Source organism: Nansenia antarctica, assembly GCF_963989245.1.
Source record: "Nansenia antarctica genome assembly, chromosome: 13".
In the NCBI taxonomy this organism is placed as follows: domain Eukaryota; kingdom Metazoa; phylum Chordata; class Actinopteri; order Argentiniformes; family Microstomatidae; genus Nansenia; species Nansenia antarctica.
Window position 1 is genome coordinate 31,043,508 of NC_137683.1, and position 25,000 is coordinate 31,068,507.

A 25,000-nucleotide genomic window follows, 5' to 3' on the forward strand; every position below is an offset into this window, starting at 1 on the left:
GACATCTATACCTTCTACCACCCCCTGTACTGTCCCACCTGAGACATCTACTTACCTTCTACCCCCCCTGTACTGTCCCACCTGAGACATCTACTTACCTTCTACCCCCCTGTACTGTCCCACCTGAGACATCTACTTACCTTCTACCCCCCTGTACTGTCCCACCTGAGACATCTACTTACCTTCTACCCCCCTGTACTGTCCCATCTGAGACATCTACTTACCTTCTACCCCCCTGTACTGTCCCATCTGAGACATCTACTTACCTTCTACCCCCTGTACTGTCCCATCTGAGACATCTACGTACCTTCTACCCCCCTGTACTGTCCCATCTGAGACAGTCTACTTACCTTCTACCCCCCTGTACTGTCCCATCTGAGACATCTACTTACCTTCTACCCCCCCTGTACTGTCCCATCTGAGACATCTACGTACCTTCTACCCCCCTGTACTGTCCCATCTGAGACATCTACTTACCTTCTACCCCCTCTGTACTGTCCCACCTGAGACATCTACTTACCTTCTACCCCCCCTGTACTGTCCCATCTGAGACATCTACTTACCTTCTACCCCCCCTGTACTGTCCCACCTGAGACATCTACTTACCTTCTACCCCCCCTGTACTGTCCCACCTGAGACATCTACTTACCTTCTACCCCCCCTGTACTGTCCCATCTGAGACATCTACTTACTATTACCTCCCCCTGTACTGTCCCACCTGAGACATCTACTTACCTTCTACCCCCTCTGTACTGTCCCATCTGAGACATCTACTTACCTTCTACCCCCCTGTACTGTCCCACCTGAGACATCTACTAACCTTCTACCCCCCCTGTACTGTCCCACCTGAGACATCTACTTACCTTCTACCCCCCTGTACTGTCCCATCTGAGACATCTACTTACCTTCTACCCAGTTTCTCCAGTGTCATAATACAAATAAATCCTTCTTCTAGAACGACGACTGCCAATGGCTCCAGGCCTGACACACACACACACACACACACACACACACACACACACACACACACACACACACACACACACACACACACACACACTGAGCATAGATCACTTTCTCCTGCTAAGACTGGTGGGTAGATGACTCGCTTACTTCAAATGTATTTGTTGTAAGTTGCTTTGGATAAAGGCGTCTGCTAAACGCCAAAAATGTCAATGTGAATCTGTAAAACACGGTGGAGGCAGTGTGAGTCACTAGTGTTTATTGATGATGTGACAGAAGACAGAAGCAGACAGATGAATTCTGAAGTGTTTAGGGATATTCTGTTCCGCTCAGATTCAGACAAATTCAGCAAAGTTGATTGGACGCTGCTTCACAGTACAGATGGACAATGACCCAAAACATACTGCGTAAGCAACCCAGGAGGTTTTTTTAAGGCAAAGAAGTGAATATTCTGCAATGGCCGAGTCAATGGCTTGATCTCAACCCGATCGAGCATGCATTTCACTTGCTGAAGACAAAACTAAAGGCAGAAAGACCCACGAACAAACAACAACTGAAGACTGCTGCGGTAAAGGCCTGGCAAAGCATCACAAAGGAGGAAACCCAGCATTTGGTGATGTCCATGTGTTCCAGACTTCAGGCAGTCATTGCCTGCAAAGGATTCTCGACAAAGTATTAAAAATGAACATTTTATTTATGATTATGTTAATTTGTTCAATTATAATGAAAATAGGGGACTGTGTATAAAAATGGTTGCACTTCCTAAACGTTTCATACAATATTTTTTGTTCAACCCCCTTAAATTAAATCTGAAAGTCTGCACTTCAATTACATCTCGATTGTTTCATTCAAATCCATTGTGGTGGCGTACGGAGACAGAATCATGGAAATTGTGTCACTGTCCAAATATTTCCAGAGCTACTGTATGAGCATCACTGTTGCAGCTAGTTTGGTGAGCATGATCAGACTTTCATGAGATACTTTTGAGAAGTGTGTATGGTACAGTAACCACCCGCCCCCTTCCCCCTCACCTCCTCCCTTCCCCTCCCTCCCTTGCCTCCCTTCCCCCCTCCCCCTCCTCCTCCCCTCCTCCCTCCTCCTCCTCTGCCCACCCCTCCCCTTCCTCTCCCCTCCCCCTCCTCCCCTCCCTCCCCTCCCCTCCCCCCTCCCCTCCTACCCCTCCTCCTCCTCCCCTTCCTCCCCTCCTCCTCCTCTGCCCACCCCTCCTACCCCTGCCCCCCCCTCCCCTCCCCTCCCCCCTCCCCTCCTACCCCTCCCCCCCCCTCCCCTCCCCCCTCCCCTTCCTCCCCCTCCCTTCCCCCCTCCCCCTCCTCCCCCTCCCCCTCCCCTCCCCCCTCCCCCCTACCCCTCCCCTCCTCCCCTCCCCTCCCCCCTCCCTCCCTCCCCTCCTCCCTCCTACCCTCCCCTCCCCCTCCTACCCCTCCCCCCCTTCTCTCCTCCCCTCCCCTCCCCCCCTCCCTCCCCCCTCCCCTCCTACCCCTCCCCTCCCCCTCCCTCCCCCCCCCCCTCCTACCCCTCCCCCCTCCTCTCCCCTCCTACCCCTCCTACCCCTCCCCCTCCCCTCCCCCTCCTCCCCTCCTACCCCTCCCCCTCCCCTCCCCCTCCTCCCTCCCCCCTCCCCTCCCCCTCCTCCCCCTCTCCTCCCCTCCCCCCCTCCCCCTCCCTCCCTCCCCCCTCCCTCCCTCCCCTCCCTCCTCCCCTCCCCCCCCTCCCCCTCCCCTCCCCCAGCCCCTCTGGACCAGCCCAGCTGTAAGGCGTTGTTTGACTTCTCCCCGGAGAACGAGGGCGAGCTGGCTTCAAGGAGGGAGACGTCATCACCCTGACCAATCAGATCGACGGTAACTGGTACGAGGGGCTGCTGCAGGGCCAATCAGGGTTCTTCCCCGTCACCTACGTGGATATCCTGGTTCCACTTCCTCGTTAGGGCCCCGCCCACTCTTCCAGACAGAGGGGCGGAGCCTCTGCCTAGACACGCCTTCTCTGTGCTTCTGTGCAACCGCTTTCACAAACAACAACAACATCAACATCAACAACAACAACCACAACAGCAACAACAACAACAACAACAACCACAACCACAAAAACCACAACAACCACAACAAGAATGCCACCCCTGAAGAGGAGAGAGAGGAGAGCGGGAGGAGAGCAAGAGGAGGAGGGGAGAGAGAAGAGGAGGAGAGAGAGGAGAAAGGAGGAGGAGGGAGGAGAGAGGAAGAAGAGAAGAGGAAGAGAGAGAGAGGAGGAGGAGAGAGGAAGGAGAGGAAGGAGAGAGAGGGAGGAGAGAGAGAAGAGGAGGAGAGAGGGGAGGAGAGAGAGGAGGAGGAGGAGAGAGGAAGGAGAGAGGAGGAGGAGAGAGAGAAGAGGAGGAGAGAGAGGAGGAGAGAGAGAAGAGGAGAGAGAGAAGAGGAGGAGAGAGAGGAGGAGAGAGAGAAGAGGAGGAGAGAGAGGAGGAGAGAGAGAAGAGGAGAGAGGAAGGAGAGAGGAGGAGGAGAGATGATGGATGGGTGGACACTACAGTGCTCTGACACTGGGACTTTTGAAAGGATGTGGCGTTAAGTGTGTGTGTGTGAGTGTGTGTGAGTGTGTGTGTGTGTCTTCCCTTCCCTCTCTCTTTCCATGCGGCTGTCCATGTGGTCGAGGTCCGGCCCTGGTTAACACACAGAGGGGAGGCCGGCCAAGGTAGAAATCGGAGGACAGGCTCATTGTAACCAGACGGGCTGGGCCTCCTCCTACCTCCCCCAGCCTCCCCCAGCCTCCTCCTACCTCCCCCAGCCTCCTCCTACCTCCTCCAGAGGCAGGTTGTCCATCTCACTCTAATGAACCCTGATGACCCCGGAGATGGAGTGGTCCCAGGAAGTGTGTGTGTGTGTGTGTGTGTGTGTGTGTGTGTGTGTGTGTGTGTGTGTGTGTGTGTTGAACCTGCCGTGTCCTTTCTACCTGCATGCTCGAAGAAGAAGCTCTCCATCCCGCTGTTACCGTGACGATTGCCGTGGCGGTTGCCGTGACGATTCCCCGAATACATATGACATACTCTGGTTGTGTGTGTGTGTGTGTGTGTGTGTGTGTGTGTGTGTGTGTGTTGTGGGCGTGTGAGATATTGTGTTACCATGGCAACTCTGGACTACTGGACCTCGGGTTGTCGTCTGAGCTACATGGTGAGGGAGGGGGGAGGATCAGAGGGGGGGAGGGGGGGGGAGGGGGAGGGTCAGGGGGGAGGGGGGGTAAGGCGACTGGCCTTACATTCCTTATAGTGTTTCTCCCAGTGAGACAGGATCCTCTAGAACCCTACCAGCAGCCCTGTTACCCTTCTACAACCCCTCCTGAGTGTTCTAGAGGCCTTGTTACCCCTCTACAACCCCTCCTGAGTGTTCTAGAGGCCTTGTTACCCCTCTACAACCCCTCCTGAGTGTTCTAGAGGCCTTGTTACCCCTCTACAACCCCTCCTGAGTGTTCTAGGGGCCTTGTTACCCCTCTACAGCCCCTCCTGAGTGTTCTAGAGGTCTTGTTACCCCTCTACAACCCTCCTGAGTGTTCTAGAGGCCTTGTTACCCTTCTACAACCCCTCCTGAGTGTTCTAGAGGCCTTGTTACCCCTCTACAACCCCTCCTGAGTGTTCTAGAGGCCTTGTTACCCCTCTACAACCCCTCCTGAGTGTTCTAGAGGCCTTGTTACCCCTCTACAACCCCTCCTGAGTGTTCTAGAGGCCTTGTTACCCCTCTACAACCCCTCCTGAGTGTTCTAGAGGCCCTGTTACCCCTCTACAACCCCTCCTGAGTGTTATATAGGCCTTGTTACCCCTCTACAACCCCTCCTGAGTGTTCTAGAGGCCCTGTTACCCTTCTACAACCCCTCCTGAGTGTTCTAGAGGCCTTGTTACCCCCTCTACAACCCCTCCTGAGTGTTCTAGAGGCCTTGTTACCCCTCTACAACCCCTCCTGAGTGTTCTAGAGGCCTTGTTACCCCTCTACAACCCCTCCTGAGTGTTCTAGATGAGTTCTGAGTCTGTCTCTCATTCTAGAACCCTGCACTCTCAGAAGAAATGGTTCTAAAAGGTTCTTTGAGTCCTCTTAGGGGGAACCCTGTGAAGGACTCTTTTGGGTTCCACGTAGAACCCTTTTGGATTAGATCTAGAACCCTTCTGGGATCCACGTACCCTACCCTAGGTTCCAAATGGGACCCAAAAGGGTTCTTCCAAGGGTTCTGCTATGGGGACATATGGAGAACCCTTTTAGAAGGCTTTTCTTCTTGAGAGTGCCTGTGTCTCTGAAGCTCCCAGCGTAGAGCCACAGATGTGTACATACACACACACACACGCACGCACACACACACACACACACACACACACACACACGCACGCACACGCACACACACACACACACACACACGCACGCACGCACGCACACACACACGCACGCACGCACGCACGCACACACGCACGCACGCACGCACGCACGCACGCACGCGCGCGCACGCACGCACGCACACACACACACACACACACACACACACACACACACACACACACACACACACACACAATACGATACATCCATCTTGTGTGCACCCAGCCCAGATCAGCCTGCCCGGTGCAGTGGGACCACTGCTGTTTACTTTTGTAAAGTTAAATGAAAATAATAATTATTATTATTATTATTCATCGACTTGTTGGAAATCCAACCATGATGTTGTTACAACTGCCTGTGTTACCACCGACAGAACGGCCGTTCCTATTCTGTGTCCTATTCTGTGATTCTGTACCAGTACTGTTGATTGACATGCCCGTGTGTGACTTACTAACTATTTCTATTAACATGCGGTTAGGTGCTAGGGAATGATGGAAAAATCATGTCATGTTAGTTTATGAAAATTAACCTAAATGTCGTGCTTTAACTCGTATGCTGGTGTTTCATGGTTCATGGGGGTTCTTTGTACGTTGTGCACGCAAACGTGTGTGTGTGTGTGTGTGTGTCTGTGTGTGTGTGTGCGTGCGTGCGTGCGTGTGTTTACAGTATAGCTTCTTCTCCTCTGATGGATCTCTCCTGACAAAGGGATCAATGTTGTTCTAGAATGCTCTTGTAAATACAACCTAGAATGTAGCACACATTCTAACATTCTAACTGAAATTGTTGACAGTTGAACTCTCTGTCTCTGTCTCTGCTCAATCAATCAATCAATCAAATATAAGTACAGTATATACTGTATATTTCTCTATGGTGCGTTTCTTCCTGGATATGCTGAGTTGTACAACTCCCTTCTTCTCCCTATTAGACTCTCAGAGAGGGGGGGGGGGCACCCCACACATCATGGGGTGATGTGTGTGTGTGTGTGTGTGTGTGTGTGTGTGTGTGTGTGTGTGTGTGTGTGTGTGTGTGTGTGTGTGTGTGTGTGTGTGTGTGAGTGTGTGTGTGTGTGTGTGTGGGGGGGGGGGGTCACCATGTGGACATGTAACTGCTCCTCTCCTGTATCACACTACCAGAGTATGTTCAGCTTGATGTGAGACTATAATGTGACTTATTTAAATAAACACAACGACACAGTCTCTGTATTCAGGGGTTTTGTTTTTTCAAAAGTGTAAACTATTCAAAACACAGTCCGTCTGTGTGAACTTGAGAGAGTGACCAATGCAAAAATTGGTGGAAAAAAAAAAAGTATTTAAAAAAAAAAAGCGGCTTATTTACACTGGTGAATTGCTTTGCTTTTGTACATTTAAGTGTGAAGCATATACAAGGTTATATTGAATAGCCAACTATTTACCACAAAGTGAAACAACTTAATGGTTGTGTCGATCAAAAAACCACGAGAAGAAAATAATAATAATTGGATTGTGACTAACATGACTTTAAACTATCTAAAAGGACATACAGTATATTACTTTACAGTTTACATTAGGGATGCAACCTCAGCAAATATGTTCAAGTCAAGAATACAAACTCATCTTTTTAACATTGCTTTTAAATGACTATCATTTTCTAAATGTATCATCTTTTAATGTTAGTTGATGAATCTATATATTTGTATAAGTATTTACTTGTTTAAATCTTATAGTCATTCTTATATTATTTAGTTATTTTGTTTATCTGTGTTCTATGCCCCTTGGATTGTACGGTTTATTCTTGTTTTATGATGTAGTTTATATTATTGCTATTGTGTGTTTTTATTTTTATTTATTTATTGGAAGGATCCCCATTAGCTATGAGCTACTTTTAGTGGGGTCCACATTTAAAACATACATTACAAGTAACATTTAACATATAAAACATACTTTAAATTACAAATATCAAACATTCAAATATATCATACATTATACAATTTTACATTTGGCATAATATAAAACACTTAAATCTCTAGTTACATAAAAATATAACTTTTTGTTTGTTTTATTGACTACTATTGTTCTATTATTATTGTTATGCTGTGTGGATATGTTAAACACTTTGAGCTGCAACAGGAAAAGTGCTATACACATAAAGGTTATTATAATATTTTGTTTGTTTGTTGTATTTCAAACCTGCAAACTGCGACACTTTAAATGAATGTGCAATAATGAATGAATGAATGAATGAATGAATGGTCTTTATTGTCATTGCTATAGTACAGGTACCAAACAACGAAATTTAGGAGGGGTGGCTCCCCCGGTGCTAGGAAAGAAAAAAAACTGGAAAAAAACACAAGAAGGGTTTACATAAATAAATAAAGGCTATGTACACTATCCACTATACTATACTGTACAGGTAGACGACTAGGGTTGTCATATTGCACATAGTGTTATTGCACATTCATTTGAAGTGTCGCAGTTTGCAGGCTAGAAATGTATATATTATAATAATACATAAATACAAATATAAATACATAATATAATATAAATACATAATATAATACCATGTGCAATATGACAACCCTCGGGTACATAAGGTTCAGAGATAGGAAAAGTTAGGATATTTATAGTATAGCATAGAGTACAGCACAGTGTTTTATTTGTACAGTATAGTATAGTGGATAGTGTATATAGCCTTTATTTATGTAAACCAGCTCTTTTTCCCTTCTTGTTTTTAGTAATAAAAAAAATCCTAGCACCAGGGGAGCCACCCCTCCCAAATGTCGTTGTATGGTACCTGTACTATATTAATGACAATAAAGACCATTCATTCATTCATTCATATTCAGAGTATTATGCAATGTTGAACAACACTGTGGTTGCAGTGCGTTGGCCGTGGCTGCAGTGCCCCCGACGCGGCCACGGGGGGCGCTGCTGAGCAGCTATTTATCTCCGACGCCGTTTCCCTCCGTTTCACCTCCTGACCCACATCCCCAGCAGACCCGCGGCGCTCCGCTTCACCCAGAGAGACAAGAGAAAACCTTTAAACATCCCTACATTACCCTAACCCGAGAGAGAGAAGACAAGACAGAAACTATGGACATGAAGAAGAGGATCCACCTAGAGCTGAGGAACAGGACGCCGGCAGATGTGAGTAGCGAGGCGGCGACGTGATGAAAGTTTCCCGGACAGACAGACAGGAGAGTCATGGCGAGCACATGGGCACTCCGTCTCTCTCAGAGGAAGCAGACAGAGAGATGTTAATACATATCCTACATGGATCATATCTTCTAACTGTGTGTCTTTGCATGTTTTAGTCAGATTAACTCTCAGTTTAAAACCATGTTCGTTGGGTTTTTGCAGCTCGTGTTGTGTTTGAAAGCTGGATGGTAAATAGCTTTCGCTCGGTCTAATTCCTGCATGGAGGAGTAGTGAAGTCCCGGGCTCGGAGGCGATTTCGCTGTTTAACTCAAGTCTTTTTGTCCATTTCCCTATAATCTATTTAGCTGTTTCGGTGTTTTAACCCTAAATGTTTCTTATTATCGTCGGGATACTAGCCTACGCTGTGTGTCGCTAAGCCCCCCTGACTAACATGGCATCGTGTCACGGAACGTGTCGTTCCCAGTTTCCCAGGGAGTAGTCAGGCCCCGTTTAGTCCTAAAACACATCTCATCTCATTCAAAATGTGCCGGTAACTTTTTTTTCGTCTGGATTTAAAAATCCTTGTATTTTTTGGGGGGGGTATAATGCCGATTGTGTTAGGAGCACCTCCTATTTATACACTTATCGATCAGCCACAAGCCCAGATGAAGAAGTATGAGCTTAGCCAAGCTAACTCAACCTGAGTCGGATGGAGCTAGCGGCCATTTAGCATGTTAGCATGTTAGCTAAGCCCCATGGAAGACACCGTGTGTCACTATTACTGATGTCCCTACCTGCCTGGGGCTTCGTTACTTCACCAGAAGTGTACAAACATACACACGGACTATAATGGAGTACTTGTGTGGATATATAATAATATAGGGACAGTTTTGAGGTTATTAACACGGAGCTGGTCGATGGCTCTCTCCGCCTGTTAAAGCAGCGAGTATGCTAAGCTAACGCGCTAGCTAGCTATCACGTGCGCACCAAGTTTACAAACACGTCTCGTGCCTCGGCGCCGCTTAATAATAAAAAATAATAACCTTTATTTGTATATAGCACTTTTCCTGCAAACGTTGCAGCTCAAAGTGCTTTAATTATTATGTAATCCGTTATTAAATCGTTGAGTAATTTAAAGAAGGCGATATTAAAAATATGTTTTTTTTAGTCTTGACTTCGAAATGAAGAACGTACGTAACCGAAATTAACCGTTTCGTAACTCGACATGGAAATTGGTGATTTTTTTTTAATGTCGTTGTTTTGTGTTTCTGTCTTTGTTGTTTGAGCTTGTCTGTCTTGTCTCGATATTTGTTGAATGAAAGAGAAGAAAAGAAAAAAACAATAATTACAAAAAAAGAGAGAAATTGACGGTGTCATGCTGGGTGCCCCTTCCATCACTCATCCAATACACGTTATTTTCTCTCTCTCTCTCTCTCTCTCTCTCTTTCTCCTGTTTCTTTCTCTCTCCCTCCCCCCAGGTCCAGGAGCTGGTGCTGGATAACTGCAGGTCCAACGAGGGGAAGATCGAGGGCATCACGGAGGAGTTTGACAACCTGGAGCTCCTAAGCCTGATCAACGTGGGCCTGATCTCCGTCTCCAATGTCCCCAAACTAGGGAAATTAAAAAAGGTACCCCCCCCCCCTCCCCTCCCCCGCCAAGATATAACACATTAATAAAAAGACAAGACCCCCTTTGGTTAAGTTAACTTACACAACAATGGTTTTTTAAAGGTCTTTTTGGGGGGGGGGACTTGGGGTGCGGTTGTCCTACTGTTCAGTTGTTTATTGGATCGAGGCCGTAGAGAACGACAGGAAGTGAGGAGCGTGTCAACATGGGCCTGCTAGACTTCATTAACTATAACGTGACTGACTGTAATAGATACATACATTGATATATATATATCTACATTTGCTGTACGTTGTGTGTATACAGGGCTCCCTTGTAAACCAGACCGTGGATTCAATGGGACTCCCTGTTAAACAAACAAAAACGCACTTCTGATGTTTATCTATCTAGCGACAATGGGAGACAGGCGGTCCGTCTGGGCTCGTCCACGGTGACTGTATATGACTGACTGTATATGACTGACCTCAGTGGTATGACTGTATATGACTGACTGTATATGACTGACCTCAGTGGAGGAGGGCATCGTGAGCACGAGCCCACTGTAAATGAATGAATGAATGAATGAAATTATATCCAAAGAGGTCTAAAAAGGTCTTACATTTGACTTGTTGAAACTTGTCGGAACCCTGTTAATTAACTACCCGTCTCTCCCTCCCTTCCTCCCCATGTCTCGCATCCTTTCCCCCCTCTCCTCCAACTCCTCCGTGTGTCTGTGTGTGTCTGTGTCTGTGTGTGTCCACCAGTTGGAGCTGAGCGATAACAGGATATCGGGGGGTCTGGAGGTGCTGGCGGAGAGGCTGGTCAACCTCACACACCTCAACCTCAGCGGCAACAAGTTCAAGGACATCAGCACGCTGGAACCACTGGTGGGTGTGAACTGACCTACTACCCCCCTGTACTATCCCTCCTGAGACACCTACTACCCCCTGTACTATCCCTCCTGAGACACCTACTACCCCCTGTACTGTCCCTCCTGAGACATCTACTACCCCCTGTACTGTCCCTCCTGAGACATCTACTACCCCCTGTACTGTCCCTCCTGAGACATCTACTACCCCCCTGTACGGTCCCTCCTGAGACACCTACTACCCCCCTGTACTGTCCCTCCTGAGACATCTACTACCCCCTGTACTGTCCCTCCTGAGACATCTACTACCCCCTGGACTGTCCCTCCTGAGACACCTACTACCCCCCTGTACTGTCCCTCCTGAGACACCTACTACCCCCCTGTACTGTCCCTCCTGAGACATCTACTACCCCCTGTACTGTCCCTCCTGAGACATCTACTACCCCCCTGTACTGTCCCTCCTGAGACATCTACTACCCCCCTGTACTGTCCCTCCTGAGACACCTACTACCCCCCTGTACTGTCCCTTCTAAGACATCTACTACCCCCTGTACTGTCCCTCCTGAGACATCTACTACCCCCCTGTACTGTCCCTCCTGAGACATCTACTACCCCCTGTACTGTCCCTCCTGAGACATCTACTACCCCCTGTACTGTCCCTCCTGAGACATCTACTACCCCCCTGTACTGTTCCTCCTGAGACATCTACTACCTCCCTGTACTGTCCCTCCTGAGACACCTACTACCCCCCTGTACTGTTTCCCCAGTGTCAAAAGAAATTAAATAATTCTTCCTTCGAGCACAACTGCCAATGGCTCCAGGCCTGAGCATAGATGTGTTTTTCCTGCTAAGACTGGTGGACACTTACTTAGTCAAATGTATTTGTTGTAACTCGCTTTGGATAAAGCCGTCCGCTAAATGCCAAAAACAATGCAGCCTCGTCTTTGAAGACACTTTTTAGTCTCAGATCAGGCTTAAGCTGTAGTCTGTGAAACCGGCCCATAGTCCCCTGTTACTCTGCTGTTAGCTTAGCTTAGCTAATACCACCTAGCTAACCTGTTACTCTGCTGTTAGCTTAGCTTAGCTAATACCACCTAGCTAACCTGTTACTCTGCTGTTAGCCTAGCTGCTGCTACCACCTAGCTAACCTGTTACTCTGCTGTTAGCCTAGCTGCTGCTACCACCTAGCTAACCTGTTACTCTGCTGTTAGCCTAGCTGCTACTACCACCTAGCTAACCTGTTACTCTGCTGTTAGCCTAGCTGCTGCTACCACCTAGCTAACCTGTTACTCTGCTGTTAGCTTAGCTGCTGCTACCACCTAGCTAACCTGTTACTCTGCTGTTAGCTTAGCTGCTACTACCACCTAGCTAACCTGTTACTCTGCTGTTAGCTTAGCTGCTACTACCACCTAGCTAACCTGTTACTCTGCTGTTAGCCTAGCTTAGCTAATACCACCTAGCTAACCTGTTACTCTGCTGTTAGCCTAGCTGCTACTACCACCTAGCTAACCTGTTACTCTGCTGTTAGCTTAGCTGCTACCACCACCTAGCTAACCTGTTACTCTGCTGTTAGCTTAGCAGCTACTACTACCACCTAGCTAACCTGTTACTCTGCTGTTAGCCTAGTTTAGCTACTACCACCTAGCTAACCTGTTACTCTGCTGTTAGCTTAGCTGCTACTACCACCTAGCTAACCTGTTACTCTGCTGTTAGCCTAGCTGCTGCTACCACCTAGCTAACCTGTTACTCTGCTGTTAGCCTAGCTTAGCTACTACTACCACCTAGCTAACCTGTTACTCTGCTGTTAGTCTAGCTGCTACCACCACCTAGCTAACCTGTTACTCTGCTGTTAGCCTAGCTTAGCTACTACCACCTAGCTAACCTGTTACTCTGCTGTTAGCCTAGCTGCTACTACCCCCTAGCTAACCTGTTACTCTGCTGTTAGCCTAGCTGCTGCTACCACCTAGCTAACCTGTTACTCTGCTGTTAGCCTAGCTGCTACTACCACCTAGCTAACCTGTTACTCTGCTGTTAGCCTAGCTGCTACTTCCACCCAGCTAACCTGTTACTCTGCTGTTAGCCTAGCCTAGCTGCTACCACCACCTAGCTAACCTGTTACTCTGCTGTTAGCCTAGCTGCTACTTCCACCTAGCTAACCTGTTACTCTGCTGTTAGCCTAGCTGCTACTACCACCTAGCTAACCTGTTACTCTGCTGTTAGCCTAGCTTAGCTACTACTACCTAGCTAACCTGTTACTCTGCTGTTAGCCTAGCTGCTACTACCACCTAGCTAACCTGTTACTCTGCTGTTAGCCTAGCTGCTGCTACCACCTAGCTAACCTGTTACTCTGCTGTTAGCCTATCTTAGCTACTACCACCTAGCTAACCTGTTACTCTGCTGTTAGCTTAGCTTAGCTACTACTACCTAGCTAACCTGTTACTCTGCTGTTAGCCTAGCTGCTACTACCACCTAGCTAACCTGTTACTCTGCTGTTAGCCTAGCTGCTGCTACCACCTAGCTAACCTGTTACTCTGCTGTTAGCCTATCTTAGCTACTACCACCTAGCTAACCTGTTACTCTGCTGTTAGCTTAGCTTAGCTACTACCACCTAGCTAACCTGTTACTCTGCTGTTAGCTTAGCTTAGCTACTACCACCTAGCTAACCTGTTACCCCCCCCCCCTTGTAGAAAAAGCTGCACCACCTGAAGTCTCTGGACCTGTTCAACTGTGAGGTCACCAACCTGGGCGACTACAGGGAGAGCCTGTTCAAGCTCCTCCCCCAGCTGACCTACCTGGACGGCTACGACGTGGAGGACTGCGAGGCCTCCGACTCGGACGGGGAGGTGGACGGAGGTGACGAAGACGACGATGAAGGTGAGGGGAGGGGGCAGGGGGGGTGACGATGATGAAGGTGAGGGGGGGTGACGACGATGAAGGTGAGGGGGGGGGGCAGGGGGGGTGACGATGATGAAGGTGAGGGGGGGGGGCAGGGGGGTGACGATGATGAAGGTGACGGGGGGGCAGGGGGGGTGACGATGATGAAGGTGAGGGGGGGGTGACGATGATGAAGGTGAGGGGGGGTGACGATGATGAAGGTGAGGGGGGGTGATGATGATGAAGGTGAGGGGGGTGATGATGATGAAGGTGAGGGGGGGGTGATGATGATGAAGGTGAGGGGGGTGATGATGATGAAGGTGAGGGGGGGTGATGATGATGAAGGTGAGGGGGGTGACGATGATGAAGGTGAGGGGGGGGTGATGATGATGAAGGTGAGGGGGGGGTGATGATGAAGGTGAGGGGGGGTGACGATGATGAAGGTGAGGGGGGGTGATGATGATGAAGGTGAGGGGGGTGATGATGATGAAGGTGAGGGGGGGGTGATGATGATGAAGGTGAGGGGGGTGATGATGATGATGAAGGTGAGGGGGGTGATGATGATGAAGGTGAGGGGGGGTGATGATGATGAAGGTGAGGGGGGTGACGATGATGAAGGTGAGGGGGGGGTGACGATGATGAAGGTGAGGGGGGGGTGACGATGATGAAGGTGAGGGGGGGGTGATGATGAAGGTGAGGGGGGGTGATGATGATGAAGGTGAGGGGGGGTGACGATGATGAAGGTGAGGGGGGGGTGACGATGACGAAGGTGAGGGGGGGGGTGACGATGATGAAGGTGAGGGGGGGTGACGATGATGAAGGTGAGGGGGGGTGATGATGATGATGAAGGTGAGGGGGCGGCGGTGCTTTCATCTGTAGTCACAGTGCTAGAGAAAGGTTTTTATTTAATTCTGGTAATGTCGGGTGTTCTGTTGGCGGGGGAGATGTCTGTGTGGGCTGGTGGAGGGAGACGAGGGAGGACAGGTGAGCTGTACTGTGATGATGCTGATGCTGATGGTGTGTGTGTGTGTGTGTGTGTGTGTGTGGACCAGAAGGAGAGGAAGGAGAGTCTGAGTCGTTTGATGAAGAGGAGGAGGATGAGGAGGACGTGGTGGTGGGAGAGGAGGAAGATGAGGACAGCGGGGATGAGGAGGTAAGGACCCGGAGCCCCGACCCCCCAGGCTCGATATCTGCTTCTGATGCCGGTTCACAAGAATGCAAAACGATCCACAGAATTCCTATTCCTATCACAGTTTCAACAAGGAAGCGATAACAAAACCGTGCTTATCCCACTCACACCTGACACACCTGCAGCTAAAAACACCTTCTAGAGGGGGGCGGGGCCTGCTTCGGTTGGTCGATAACCTGATCAAGATGATCACTAATTGGTAGAAGTATGGTTGGGGTCTGTAGTGTGTAAAGCCCAGTATGGTTGGGTTCTAAGTAGGGCTGGGCAAACGATCAACATTTCTTTTTCGATAATCGCAAGAATTAACGATCAATTATCGATTAATCGATAAGCTTTTTTTTCATATATTTTTTTTTTTTACTTGGGGAAAAAACTTTATTTGTGTTGCTATTGCACACATTCATTCATTCACATTCAAACTAGACACTACAGTCAGATAACAATCCTCTTAAACAAGGCAGTGAGTAGCTTAAATTGTTTAACTTAAAAACACATTTTACGTTATAAATAAAAATATAGAAAATAAGTAACTCACCATAGGAGCAGTAAAAAAACAGTTACTCACAAATAGGAGGATGACTGAAAACGTTAGTGTCCTTAAGAGCGTCCAGCTTAACTTAAATTTAAACTCCAGCGAGAGACTGTAGGCGGCAGGCCTACTGGTTCTTGTTCAGAAAGATGATCATGTTAACATGTTCAGGGGTGAGAGACGAACGCAATCTGGTGACACGTGGACAAACTAATTTCCATTATTATTATTATAAAAAAATAATAACGATTATCGAGCAAAATATTTTGTGATCGACCAAGATCCTTATCGATCAATTATCGATCGTCGATCATTGATGCCCACCCCTAGTTCTAAGCCCAGTATGGTTGGGGTTCTAAGCCCAGTATCGTTGAGGTCTATGCCCAGTATCTTTGGGGTCTGACTGTGTCTTGTCTTCTAGGAAGGAGAGGTGAACGGAAACGTCGACGACGATGATGATGATGACGACGATGATGATGACAGTGATGATAAATCCTCTGGTAAGTTAGCCCCCTCTGAAACCGTCATCCAACACACACACACACACACACACACACGGTGACGCCCAGGTTAACGGTGTGTGTGTGTGTGTGTGTGTGTGTGTCCAGATGAGGAGGATTCGCCTGCCAAGGGGGAGAAGAGGAAGAGAGACCCTGAGGACGACCCTGAGGAAGACGATGATGAAGACGACGATTGAGTGTGAAGATTCCCCACGCCCCCCCCCCACTCTCCCTCACCCCCCAAATCTCCCTCCCTCACTCCCCCAAATCTCCCTCCCTCACCCCCCAAATCTCCTTCCCTCACCCACCCCATGGTCCTGCAAATCTCTCTCCCTCACCCCTCTTTTACCTTCTCTAGCCCCTGATCCCTCCTGCCTCCCTCCCTCCCTGCCCCCCTTCCCCTCCCTTCCCTCCCCCCCTTCCCCTCCCTTCCCTCCCCCGCCCTTTTACAAGGACTTGATATGCCCCGGTGGTGTGTCTGTGTGTCTGTGGATGATGGAGGGGGGGGGAGGAGCCCCGAGAGACACGCCCACCTAGCAGCATTCCGTGACATCACAGTAAGAGACGTCTGGAAGGCGTTCTGGAACCCCGGTCACCTCTGGATTCCGTGATGATGATGATGATGATGTCGCCGTCAGTTCTATTTGTAACGCCGCCCCTCCCCCCTCCCCTGCCACAGCGCCGCCCGCCTGTGTGGAGGGGAACTGAGGGCTTCATGCTGGCAGAGCTTTTTAAATATTTTTTCAGAGGATCGTTTGTTTTTGTTTAGTGTTTCTTTTTGTAATGGTCGTCTAGGCGCTGTCCGTCTCTCTCTCTCTGTGTCTCTCTCTCCCTCTACCTCTCTCTCTCTGTCTCTCTCTCTCTCTGTCTCTCTGTGTCTCTCTCTCCCCCTCTCTCTGTCTGTGTCTCTCTCTCTGTCTGTGTCTCTCTCTGCCCCTCCCTCTCTCTCTACCTTTCTCTGTGTCTCTCTCTCTCTCCCTCTCTTTGTCTCTCTCTCTGCCCCTCTCTGTCTCCCTCTCTGTGTCTCTCTCTCTCTCTCCCGCCCTCACCTGATTGGCCCAGAGCAGGGCGACAGCGTCGTGACATCATGTCTGCTTACACTGAGTATTTCTGGCTGTATTTTTTTACTTTCTGTAAGTTAAAAAAACAAAACGTACAAAAATGAACTTTGTAAATAAAATCTTAACATTTTGCTCCGTGCTGTCTCTCCTCTCTCTCACTCTCGTCCGCTGGACTGTGCTGCCCTGTGATAGGCTGGTTTGTGTTGTACTGTGCTGTGATTGGCGGAGGTTTTTATTCCGCAAATGTCGCTAAAAGTAAAATCCATGCTTATTATGATAGATCTTAAGCCTTAAAATGTAACAAAAATAAGTGGTTTTTCTTTTTTGAGATGTTGATGTTGACACCCCTCCTGGTGTTCTGCCTCCCCTGGTGTTCTACCTCCCCCAGCCTCCCCTGGTGTTCTACCTCCCCCAGCCTCCCCTGGTGTTCTACCTCCCCCAGCCTCCCCTGGTGTTCTACCTCCCCCAGCCTCCCCTGGTGTTCTACCTCCCCCAGCCTCCCCTGGTGTTCTACCTCCCCCAGCCTCCCCTGGTGTTCTACCTCCCCCAGTCTCCCCTGGTGTTCTACCTCCCCCAGCCTCCCCTGGTGTTCTACCTCCCCCCAGCCTCCCCTGGTGTTCTACCTCCCCCAGCCTCCCCTGGTGTTCTACCTCCCCCAGCCTCCCCTGGTGTTCTACCTCCCCCAGCCTCCCCTGGTGTTCTACCTCCCCCAGCCACCCCTGGTGTTCTACCTCCCCCAGCCTCCCCTGGTGTTCTACCTCCCCCAGCCTCCCCTGGTGTTCTACCTCCCCCAGCCTCCCCTGGTGTTCTACCTCCCCCAGCCTCCCCTGGTGTTCTACCTCCCCCAGCCTCCCCTGGTGTTCTACCTCCCCCAGCCTCCCCTGGTGTTCTACCTTCCCCCAGCCTCCCCTGGTGTTCTACCTCCCCCAGCCTCCCCCTGTGTTCTGCCTCCCCTGGTGTTCTACTCCCCCAGCCTCCCCTGGTGTTCTACCTCCCCCAGCCTCCCCTGGTGTTCTACCTCCCCCAGCCTCCCCTGGTGTTCTACCTCCCCCAGCCTCCCCTGGTGTTCTACCTCCTCCAGCCTCCCCTGGTGTTCTACCTCCCCCAGCCTCCCCTGGTGTTCTACCTCCCCCAGCCTCCCCTGGTGTTCTACCTCCCCCAGCCTCCCCTGGTGTTCTACCTCCCCTGGTGTTCTACCTCCTCCAGCCTCCCCTGGTGTTCTACCTCCCCCAGCCTCCCCTGGTGTTCTACCTCCCCCAGCCTCCCCTGGTGTTCTACCTTCCCCCAGCCTCCCCTGGTGTTCTACCTCCCCCAGCCTCCCCTGGTGTTCTACCTCCCCCAGCCTCCCCTGGTGGTCTACCTCCCCCAGCCTCCCCTGGTGTTCTACCTCCCCCAGCCTCCCCTGGTGTTCTACCTCCCCCAGCCTCCCCTGGTGTTCTACCTCCCCCAGCCTCCCCTGGTGTTCTACCTCCCCCAGCCTCCCCTGGTGTTCTACCTCCCCCAGCCTTCCCTGGTGTTCTACCTCCCCCAGCCTCCCCTGGTGTTCTACCTCCCCCAGCCTCCCCTGGTGTTCTACCTCCCTCAGCCTCCCCTGTCCTTGCCAAAGTACTGAAAATACCACTGTTCTACCTCCCCCAGCCTCCCTCGGTGTTCTACCTCCCTCCCCTGGTGTTCTACCTTCCCTCCAGCCTCCCCTGGGGCTGCAGGTGCCCTTGAGCAAGGCACTTAACCCCTAATTGCTCCAGGGGTGCCGACTATGTCTGACTGACCCTGTCTGTGCCTAGAGCAAAAAAAATGATCGAATTCCAACAACAACAATTGACTGACAAGTTGACGGCATGGCAAATAAAACATTCATTCTTTTCTTTCTTTATTCAGGTTTACTTTGTTTAAAAAGTTTAAAAAAGACAATGTTCTGTGAGGAGGCAGATGGGGCAGGGTAGAGAAGGAACTATGCTGGCAGGACTGTTCACAGTTTTATTATTCTACATCTACGCAGGATTGGTCCAGTCAGAGAGAGAGGTGAGGGGGGGAGAGTTGAGAGACAGAGAAGAGAGAGAGATAGAAAGAGACAGAGAGAGTGGGGGTAGACAGAGTTGAGAGAAGAGGGGGGAGGGTGGGGGAGAGAAGGAGAGAGACAGAATTGAGAGAAGAGGGGGGAGGGTAGGGGAGAGAGACAGAGTTGAGAGAGACAGACAGAAGGAGAGAGCAGTGTTCGAGTTATGTGAGAGCTGAGCTCCCATAAGGAAGGTCTGAGCTCCCATGAAAGCAGTCAAATCATACATCTGTGGGGGTCGCTAATAATACATTACCACAACCATTATTTGATTAAAAAAATGTCAATGTAATGAGTATTATTTATATTTATTTATATGAGAAATATTCTAAAATAAACACGTTTTCCAAAAGAACTACGTGCACCATTAATCTCCTGTGAATGACAGTATGCCTTTGACTGCCTGCACTTTACCACCAAGACACTATGGGGCGCAGTAGAATATTGTGCAACAGCAGAATATGATCGTTGAGAGCTTGCGAACGTGATAACACGATTATTGAGAAGAAAACATTCAGTAGCTAGCTATCATGCCGCCCCAAAAAAGGCCACTGCTGCCGACCGAGTCGACAAGCCTGGAAAGTTTCGGGTTTTCATCCAAGAAACCAAACTTGAATTCAGCTGCACCTGTTATGACACCCAACGTTGAAACTGTTGAAATAGCAGAGCTCAAACAAAAGCAAGTGCTTCCGAAGAAAGTAGCAGAACTCACCTCCAGTATGTATAAGGAGACAGCTAGCTAGTTCGTTCAGGGCAGCCTATACTGTCGCTAAAGAAAGGATGCCTTATATACAGTCGGCCCTACTACAATGGGGTAGTGGTGGTCTAGTGGATAGTGAGTTGGACTTGGGATCGGAAGGTTGTGAGTTCAAATCCCGCCTGAAGCCACACCACTACTAGTGTGCCCTTGGGTAAGGCACTTAGCCCTCAGTTACTCCAGGGGGATTGTCCCTGTAATTCGTAATTGTAAGTCGCTTTGGATAAAAGCGTCTGCTAAATGGCAAAATTAAAATTATAAATTACTCACTGATCCGATCATTCATGTGCCCAGATTGTAGAGCACATTGCACGTTGCAAGAGATGAAAAACTAATTCATTTCTAATGTCAAATCACTTGATTCCCGTAGTAGCATAACATTAGATGAAAGCACAATACATGATTATTTATGTCAGGTGCGATGTCACTGGAAATGGAGATGTGGACAATGTGTCGTGCTAATAGTGAAAGTGAATGGACTGTATAGCAAAAACAACAAAATTATTGGCCGAGAGATACCCGTGACTATCGCTTATAGCTGTTGTTTCATGTGGTGGTGTTGATGTGGTGAAATGAGTAGCCTATGGCTAATTAAAACTTGTAAGTCCCATCGCTGTGTGGGCATGATTCGCGTGCGTGCATGAGAACATTTCACACTGTTATTTTGGAGACCCCCACAAAGCTCAGCTTATAACTCGAACCCTGGGAGAGAGAGACAGAGTTGAGAGAAGAGGGGGGAGGGTGGGGGAGAGAGAGAGAGAGTTGAGATAAACAGACAGGTGAGAGAGACAGAGCCTCAACCTCCTGATTGGTCGAAGGTTGTCTTTGCTGCTCCAGGATTGGTCAGAAGGTTTCTCCTCTTCAGCTGAGCTTGTGATTGGTCAGAAGGCTTCTCCTCTTCAGCGGAGCTTGTGATTGGTCAGAAGGCTTCTCCTTTTCAGCGGAGCTTGTGATTGGTCAGAAGGCTTCTCCTCTTCAGCGGAGCTTGTGATTGGTCAGAAGGCTTCTCCTCTTCAGCGGAGCTTGTGATTGGTCAGAAGGTGGCTCTCATGTGGTTCCTGGTGTTCCTCATCTGTACCTCCAGCTGAGAGATCCTCACCTGAAGACACAGGAGGAACGATGGGAGGCTGGGGGAGGAACGATGGGAGGCTGGGGGAGGATGGGGGAGGTAGGGATGGGAGGCTGGGGGGAGGATGGGGGAGGTAGGGATGGGAGGCTGGGGGGAGGATGGGGGAGGTAGGGATGGGAGGCTGGGGGGAGGATGGGGGAGGTAGGGATGGGGGGAGGGGAGGAACGATGGGAGGCTGGGGGAGGTAGGGATGGGAGGCTGGGGGAGGAACGATGGGAGGCTGGGGGAGGATGGGGGAGGTAGGGATGGGAGGCTGGGGGGAGGATGGGGGAGGTAGGGATGGGAGGCTGGGGGGAGGATGGGATGGGAGGCTGGGGGGAGGATGGGGGAGGTAGGGATGGGAGGCTGGGGGGAGGATGGGGGAGGTAGGGATGGGAGGCTGGGGGGAGGATGGGGGAGGTAGGGATGGGAGGCTGGGGGAGGTAGGGATGGGGGGAGGGGAGGAACGATGGGAGGCTGGGGGAGGGAGGGATGGGAGGCTGGGGGAGGAACGATGGGAGGCTGGGGGGGAGGAACGATGGGAGGCTGGGGGGAGGAACGATGGGAGGCTGGGGGGAGGCTGGGGGAGGTAGGGATGGGGGAGGTAGGGATGGGAGGCTGGGGGAGGTAGGGATGGGGGGAGGGGGGAGGTAGGGAGGGGAGGCTGGGGGAGGTAGGGAGGGGAGGCTGGGGGAGGTTGTGTCGCAGGGACAGAATGAAGGATGGAGTCCAACCCAGGAGTGTTCCAGTCCCTCATCCTGTTCATTACAACGACCCCCCCCTCCTCCCCATGTCCACGTGTGTGTGTGTGTGTGTGTGTGTGTGTGTGTACAGACCTCTCTCTGGTCCAGCTGTTCTCTCAGTCCCCTGATCTCATCCTGCTGTCTGTAGAACACCTGCAGAAGCTGACGCACACACACACACACACACACACAGGGGTACACACAGCGGTACACACACACACACACACACACACACACACACACACACACACATGGTTTACTTTGAAATCAGAATTAGTTGAGCACTTGGTAAAGCTTTTTTTGTAGCACGTAGCTGTGTTTAGCTCTCTCTCTCATCTGTCTGTTTATCTCATCTCTCTGTCTCTCTCTCCTTCTCTCTCTCTCTCTGTCTCTCTCTCCCCCACCCTCCCCCCTCCTCTCTCTCCCTCTGTCCCCCCCCCCCTCTGCCTCTCTCTTCCTCTTCTCTCTCTGTCTGTCTCTCTCTCCCCCACCCTCCCCCCTCTTCTCTCAACTCTGTCTCCGCCCCCTCTCCCCCTCCCTCTGTCTCTCTCTTCCTCTTCTCTCTCTCTCAACTCTGTCTCCATCCCCTCTCTCTGTCTCTCCCCCCTCTCTCTGTCTCCCCCACCCTCTCTCTCTCACTCTGTCTCTCTCTCTCTCTCTCTTCCTCTTCTCTCTGTCTATCTCAACTCTCCCTCCTCCCTCCTCCCTCTCCTCCCCCTCTCCCCCCCCTCCCCCCTCTCCCCCCGCCCCTCCCCCCTCACCTCGCTCTCTGTCTGGGGGGGCGGGGGGCACTCTGAGGGCTCGCAGCAGTGCGGGGTGGCGTAGTCGTGGGCGGTGTAGGCCCAGTCCAGAGCCTGGGTCTCGTCTGGCTGCCAGCCCGACAGGTCGCTCACCTCCCTGGGGTACTTGGCGTCCTGGTAGGCCAGCTGCTCCTGGAGGAAGGTCAGCTCCGCGGCCGTGGGGGGGCCGGCCCGGAAGCGCGGGGAGCGCCCCCCCGCCGCCGCCCGCTTCCCCGGGGGCGTCTCCGGGTAGGGGTTGGGTACTCTAGTCCCAGGCTTCAGGGACATCAGCACCGGCCCTGGAGAGAGAGAGATCTCATTGGTTGAGAAGGGCAAGGCAAGGCCGAAGTTTATTGGTTTATTAACATGTTTCATTCAAAGAAATGTGGTACTACTAGATCTTAGCGCTGCCTTTGACACTGTAGACCACAACATTCTAATAGATAGACATTCTAATAGATAGACATTCTGATAGATAGACTAAAAACCTGGGTAGGACTTTCGGGCACTGCCCTAAACTGGTTTAGATCCTACCTACAGGACAGAAGCTACTATGTCTCCATTGGCAACTTTGTATCTGACCAAATTAAAATGACGTGGGGTTCCCCAAGGGTCAATCCTTGGCCCCCTCCTATTCAATCTCTACATGCTTCCATTGGGACACATCATCCCCTGGTGTTCTACCTCCCCCAGCCTCCCCTGGTGTTCTACCTCCCCCAGCCTCCCTGGTGTTCTACCTCTCCCAGCCTCCCCTGGTGTTCTACCTCCCCCAGCCTCCCCTGGTGTTCTACCTCCCCCAGCCTCCCCTGGTGTTCTACCTCCCCCCAGCCTCCCCTGGTGTTCTACCTCCCCCAGCCTCCCCTGGTGTTCTACCTCCCCCAGCCTCCCCTGGTGTTCTACCTCCCCCAGCCTCCCCTGGTGTTCTACCTCCCCCAGCCTCCCCTGGTGTTCTACCTCCCCCCCAGCCTCCCCTGGTGTTCTACCTCCCCCAGCCTCCCCCGGTGTTCTACCTCCCCCAGCCTCCCCTGGTGTTCTACCCCCCTCTCACTCATTCCGTGATCAGACTTTGCTGAGGTGCTATTTTAATAGATAGACATTCTAATAGATAGACATTCTAATAGATAGACATTCTAATAGATAGACATTCTAATAGATAGACATTTTAATAGATAGACATTCTAATAGATAGACATTCTAATAGATAGACATTCTGGCAGGCAGGCTGTTGGCTCCAGCCCGCCTGCCGACTGACCTCTGTTGACCCCGGAGAGCCACTCCTGAGCCGTCATGGCCGCCTGGTTTCCTGCTGTCATGGGGTAGAGGTCCTCCTGGAACGTCTCCGCCTGCAGGGAACACCAACAGCCTGTTACAACCCTGACCTCTGACCCCTGACCTCTGACCCTGACCTTGACCCCTGACTCTGACTCTGACTCTGACTCTGACTCTGACTCTGACTCTGACCCTGACCTTGACCCCTGACTCTGACCCTGACTCTGACTCTGACTCTGACTCTGACCTTGACCCCTGACCCTGACCCTGACCCTGTGTATGTGTGTGTATGTGTGTGTGTGTGTGCGTGTGTGTCTGTGTGTGCGTGTGCGTGTGCGTGTGTGTGTGCGTGCGTGCGTGCGTGGGTGCGTGGGTGCGTGTGTGTGTGTGTGTGTACCCTGCGTGGCACGGTCAGGGTCAGGGGCAGCAGCAGGCCGTCCACGGCCACCAGGCGGTAGAAGCGGAACACCTCGCAGGACGACACGTCCAGACCCCACTTAGGCATGACCCCTACACACACACACACACACACACGAGAGAGAGTGTGAGACAGAGCGAGAGAGAGAGAGAGAGAGAGAGGCAGAGAGAGAGAGAGAGAGAGGGAGAGAGAGAGAGGGAGAGAGAGAGAGGCAGAGAGAGAGAGAGGGAGGGGGGTAGAGAGAGGGAGGGAGGGAGGTAGAGAGAGAGGGAGGTAGAGAGAGAGAGGGAGTGGGGTAGAGGGAGGGAGGGAGAGAGGGAGGTAGAGAGAGAGAGGGAGGTAGAGAGAGAGGGAGTTAGACAGAGAGAGGGAGGTAGAGAGAGAGGGAGAGAGAGGGAGGTAGAGAGAGAGGGAGAGAGAGGTAGAGAGGGAGGTAGATGGAGAGAGAGGGAGGTAGAGGGAGAGAGAGAAGAGAGGGAGTAGGGAGTAGAGAGCGAGAGAGGGAGAGAGAGAGAGGGAGAGAGAGAGAGAGAGAGAGAGAAAGAAGAGAGAGAGGGAGAGAGAGAGAGAGAGGGAGGTAGAGAGAGAGAGAGAGGGAGGGAGAGAGAGAGAGAGGTAGAGAGAGAGGGAGGTAGAGAGAGAGAGAGAGAGAGAGAGAGAGAGAGAGAGAGAGAGAGAGAGAGAGGGAGGTCTCACCCAGTCCTTTCTGGGGCAGCAGAGAGTGGTATTCCATCAGGAAGTGGATGTACGGCTTCTCACAGCTCAGCTCATAGGCCCTGATGTTACCATCGCCCTGGCAACACA

General features: G+C 51.0%; 2 protein-coding genes and 1 pseudogene across 4 annotated transcripts in view; 2 read left to right on the top strand and 1 right to left on the bottom strand.

Annotated features, from left to right (window-relative positions):
- Positions 1-2,908, top strand: part of LOC308169522 (endophilin-A1-like) — an 11,280-nt pseudogene extending 8,372 nt beyond the window's left edge. The window contains exon 8 of the transcript in view: positions 2,713-2,908. The product of the transcript in view is annotated as an endophilin-A1-like (transcript). The remainder of the gene's footprint in view (positions 1-2,712) is intronic.
- Positions 2,909-8,289: 5,381 nt separating this feature from the next.
- LOC308169656 (acidic leucine-rich nuclear phosphoprotein 32 family member D-like) lies at positions 8,290-17,201 on the top strand. Of its 2 annotated transcripts, none has more exons than XM_080544370.1 (7): positions 8,290-8,449; positions 9,919-10,068; positions 10,810-10,932; positions 13,601-13,787; positions 14,840-14,940; positions 15,927-16,005; positions 16,114-17,201. In XM_080544370.1, exons 1-7 carry the CDS (start codon positions 8,396-8,398, stop codon positions 16,200-16,202), a joined length of 783 nt encoding a protein of 260 aa, XP_080400496.1. In that variant the 5' UTR covers positions 8,290-8,395; the 3' UTR covers positions 16,203-17,201. The 2 variants fall into 2 exon arrangements, with proteins under 2 accessions (XP_080400496.1, XP_080400497.1); XM_080544371.1 differs by having other exon boundaries at positions 14,843-14,940.
- Positions 17,202-20,912: 3,711 nt separating this feature from the next.
- LOC308169523 (coronin-2A-like) overlaps positions 20,913-25,000 on the bottom strand; it is a gene marked incomplete at both ends in the record, with an annotated part of 8,360 nt that continues 4,272 nt past the window's right edge. The window contains 6 exons of the mRNA XM_080544202.1: positions 20,913-20,978; positions 21,824-21,892; positions 22,492-22,808; positions 23,762-23,852; positions 24,176-24,288; positions 24,893-24,989. Of these exons, the coding sequence (XP_080400328.1) occupies positions 20,913-20,978; positions 21,824-21,892; positions 22,492-22,808; positions 23,762-23,852; positions 24,176-24,288; positions 24,893-24,989 (753 nt within the window). The remainder of the gene's footprint in view (positions 20,979-21,823; positions 21,893-22,491; positions 22,809-23,761; positions 23,853-24,175; positions 24,289-24,892; positions 24,990-25,000) is intronic.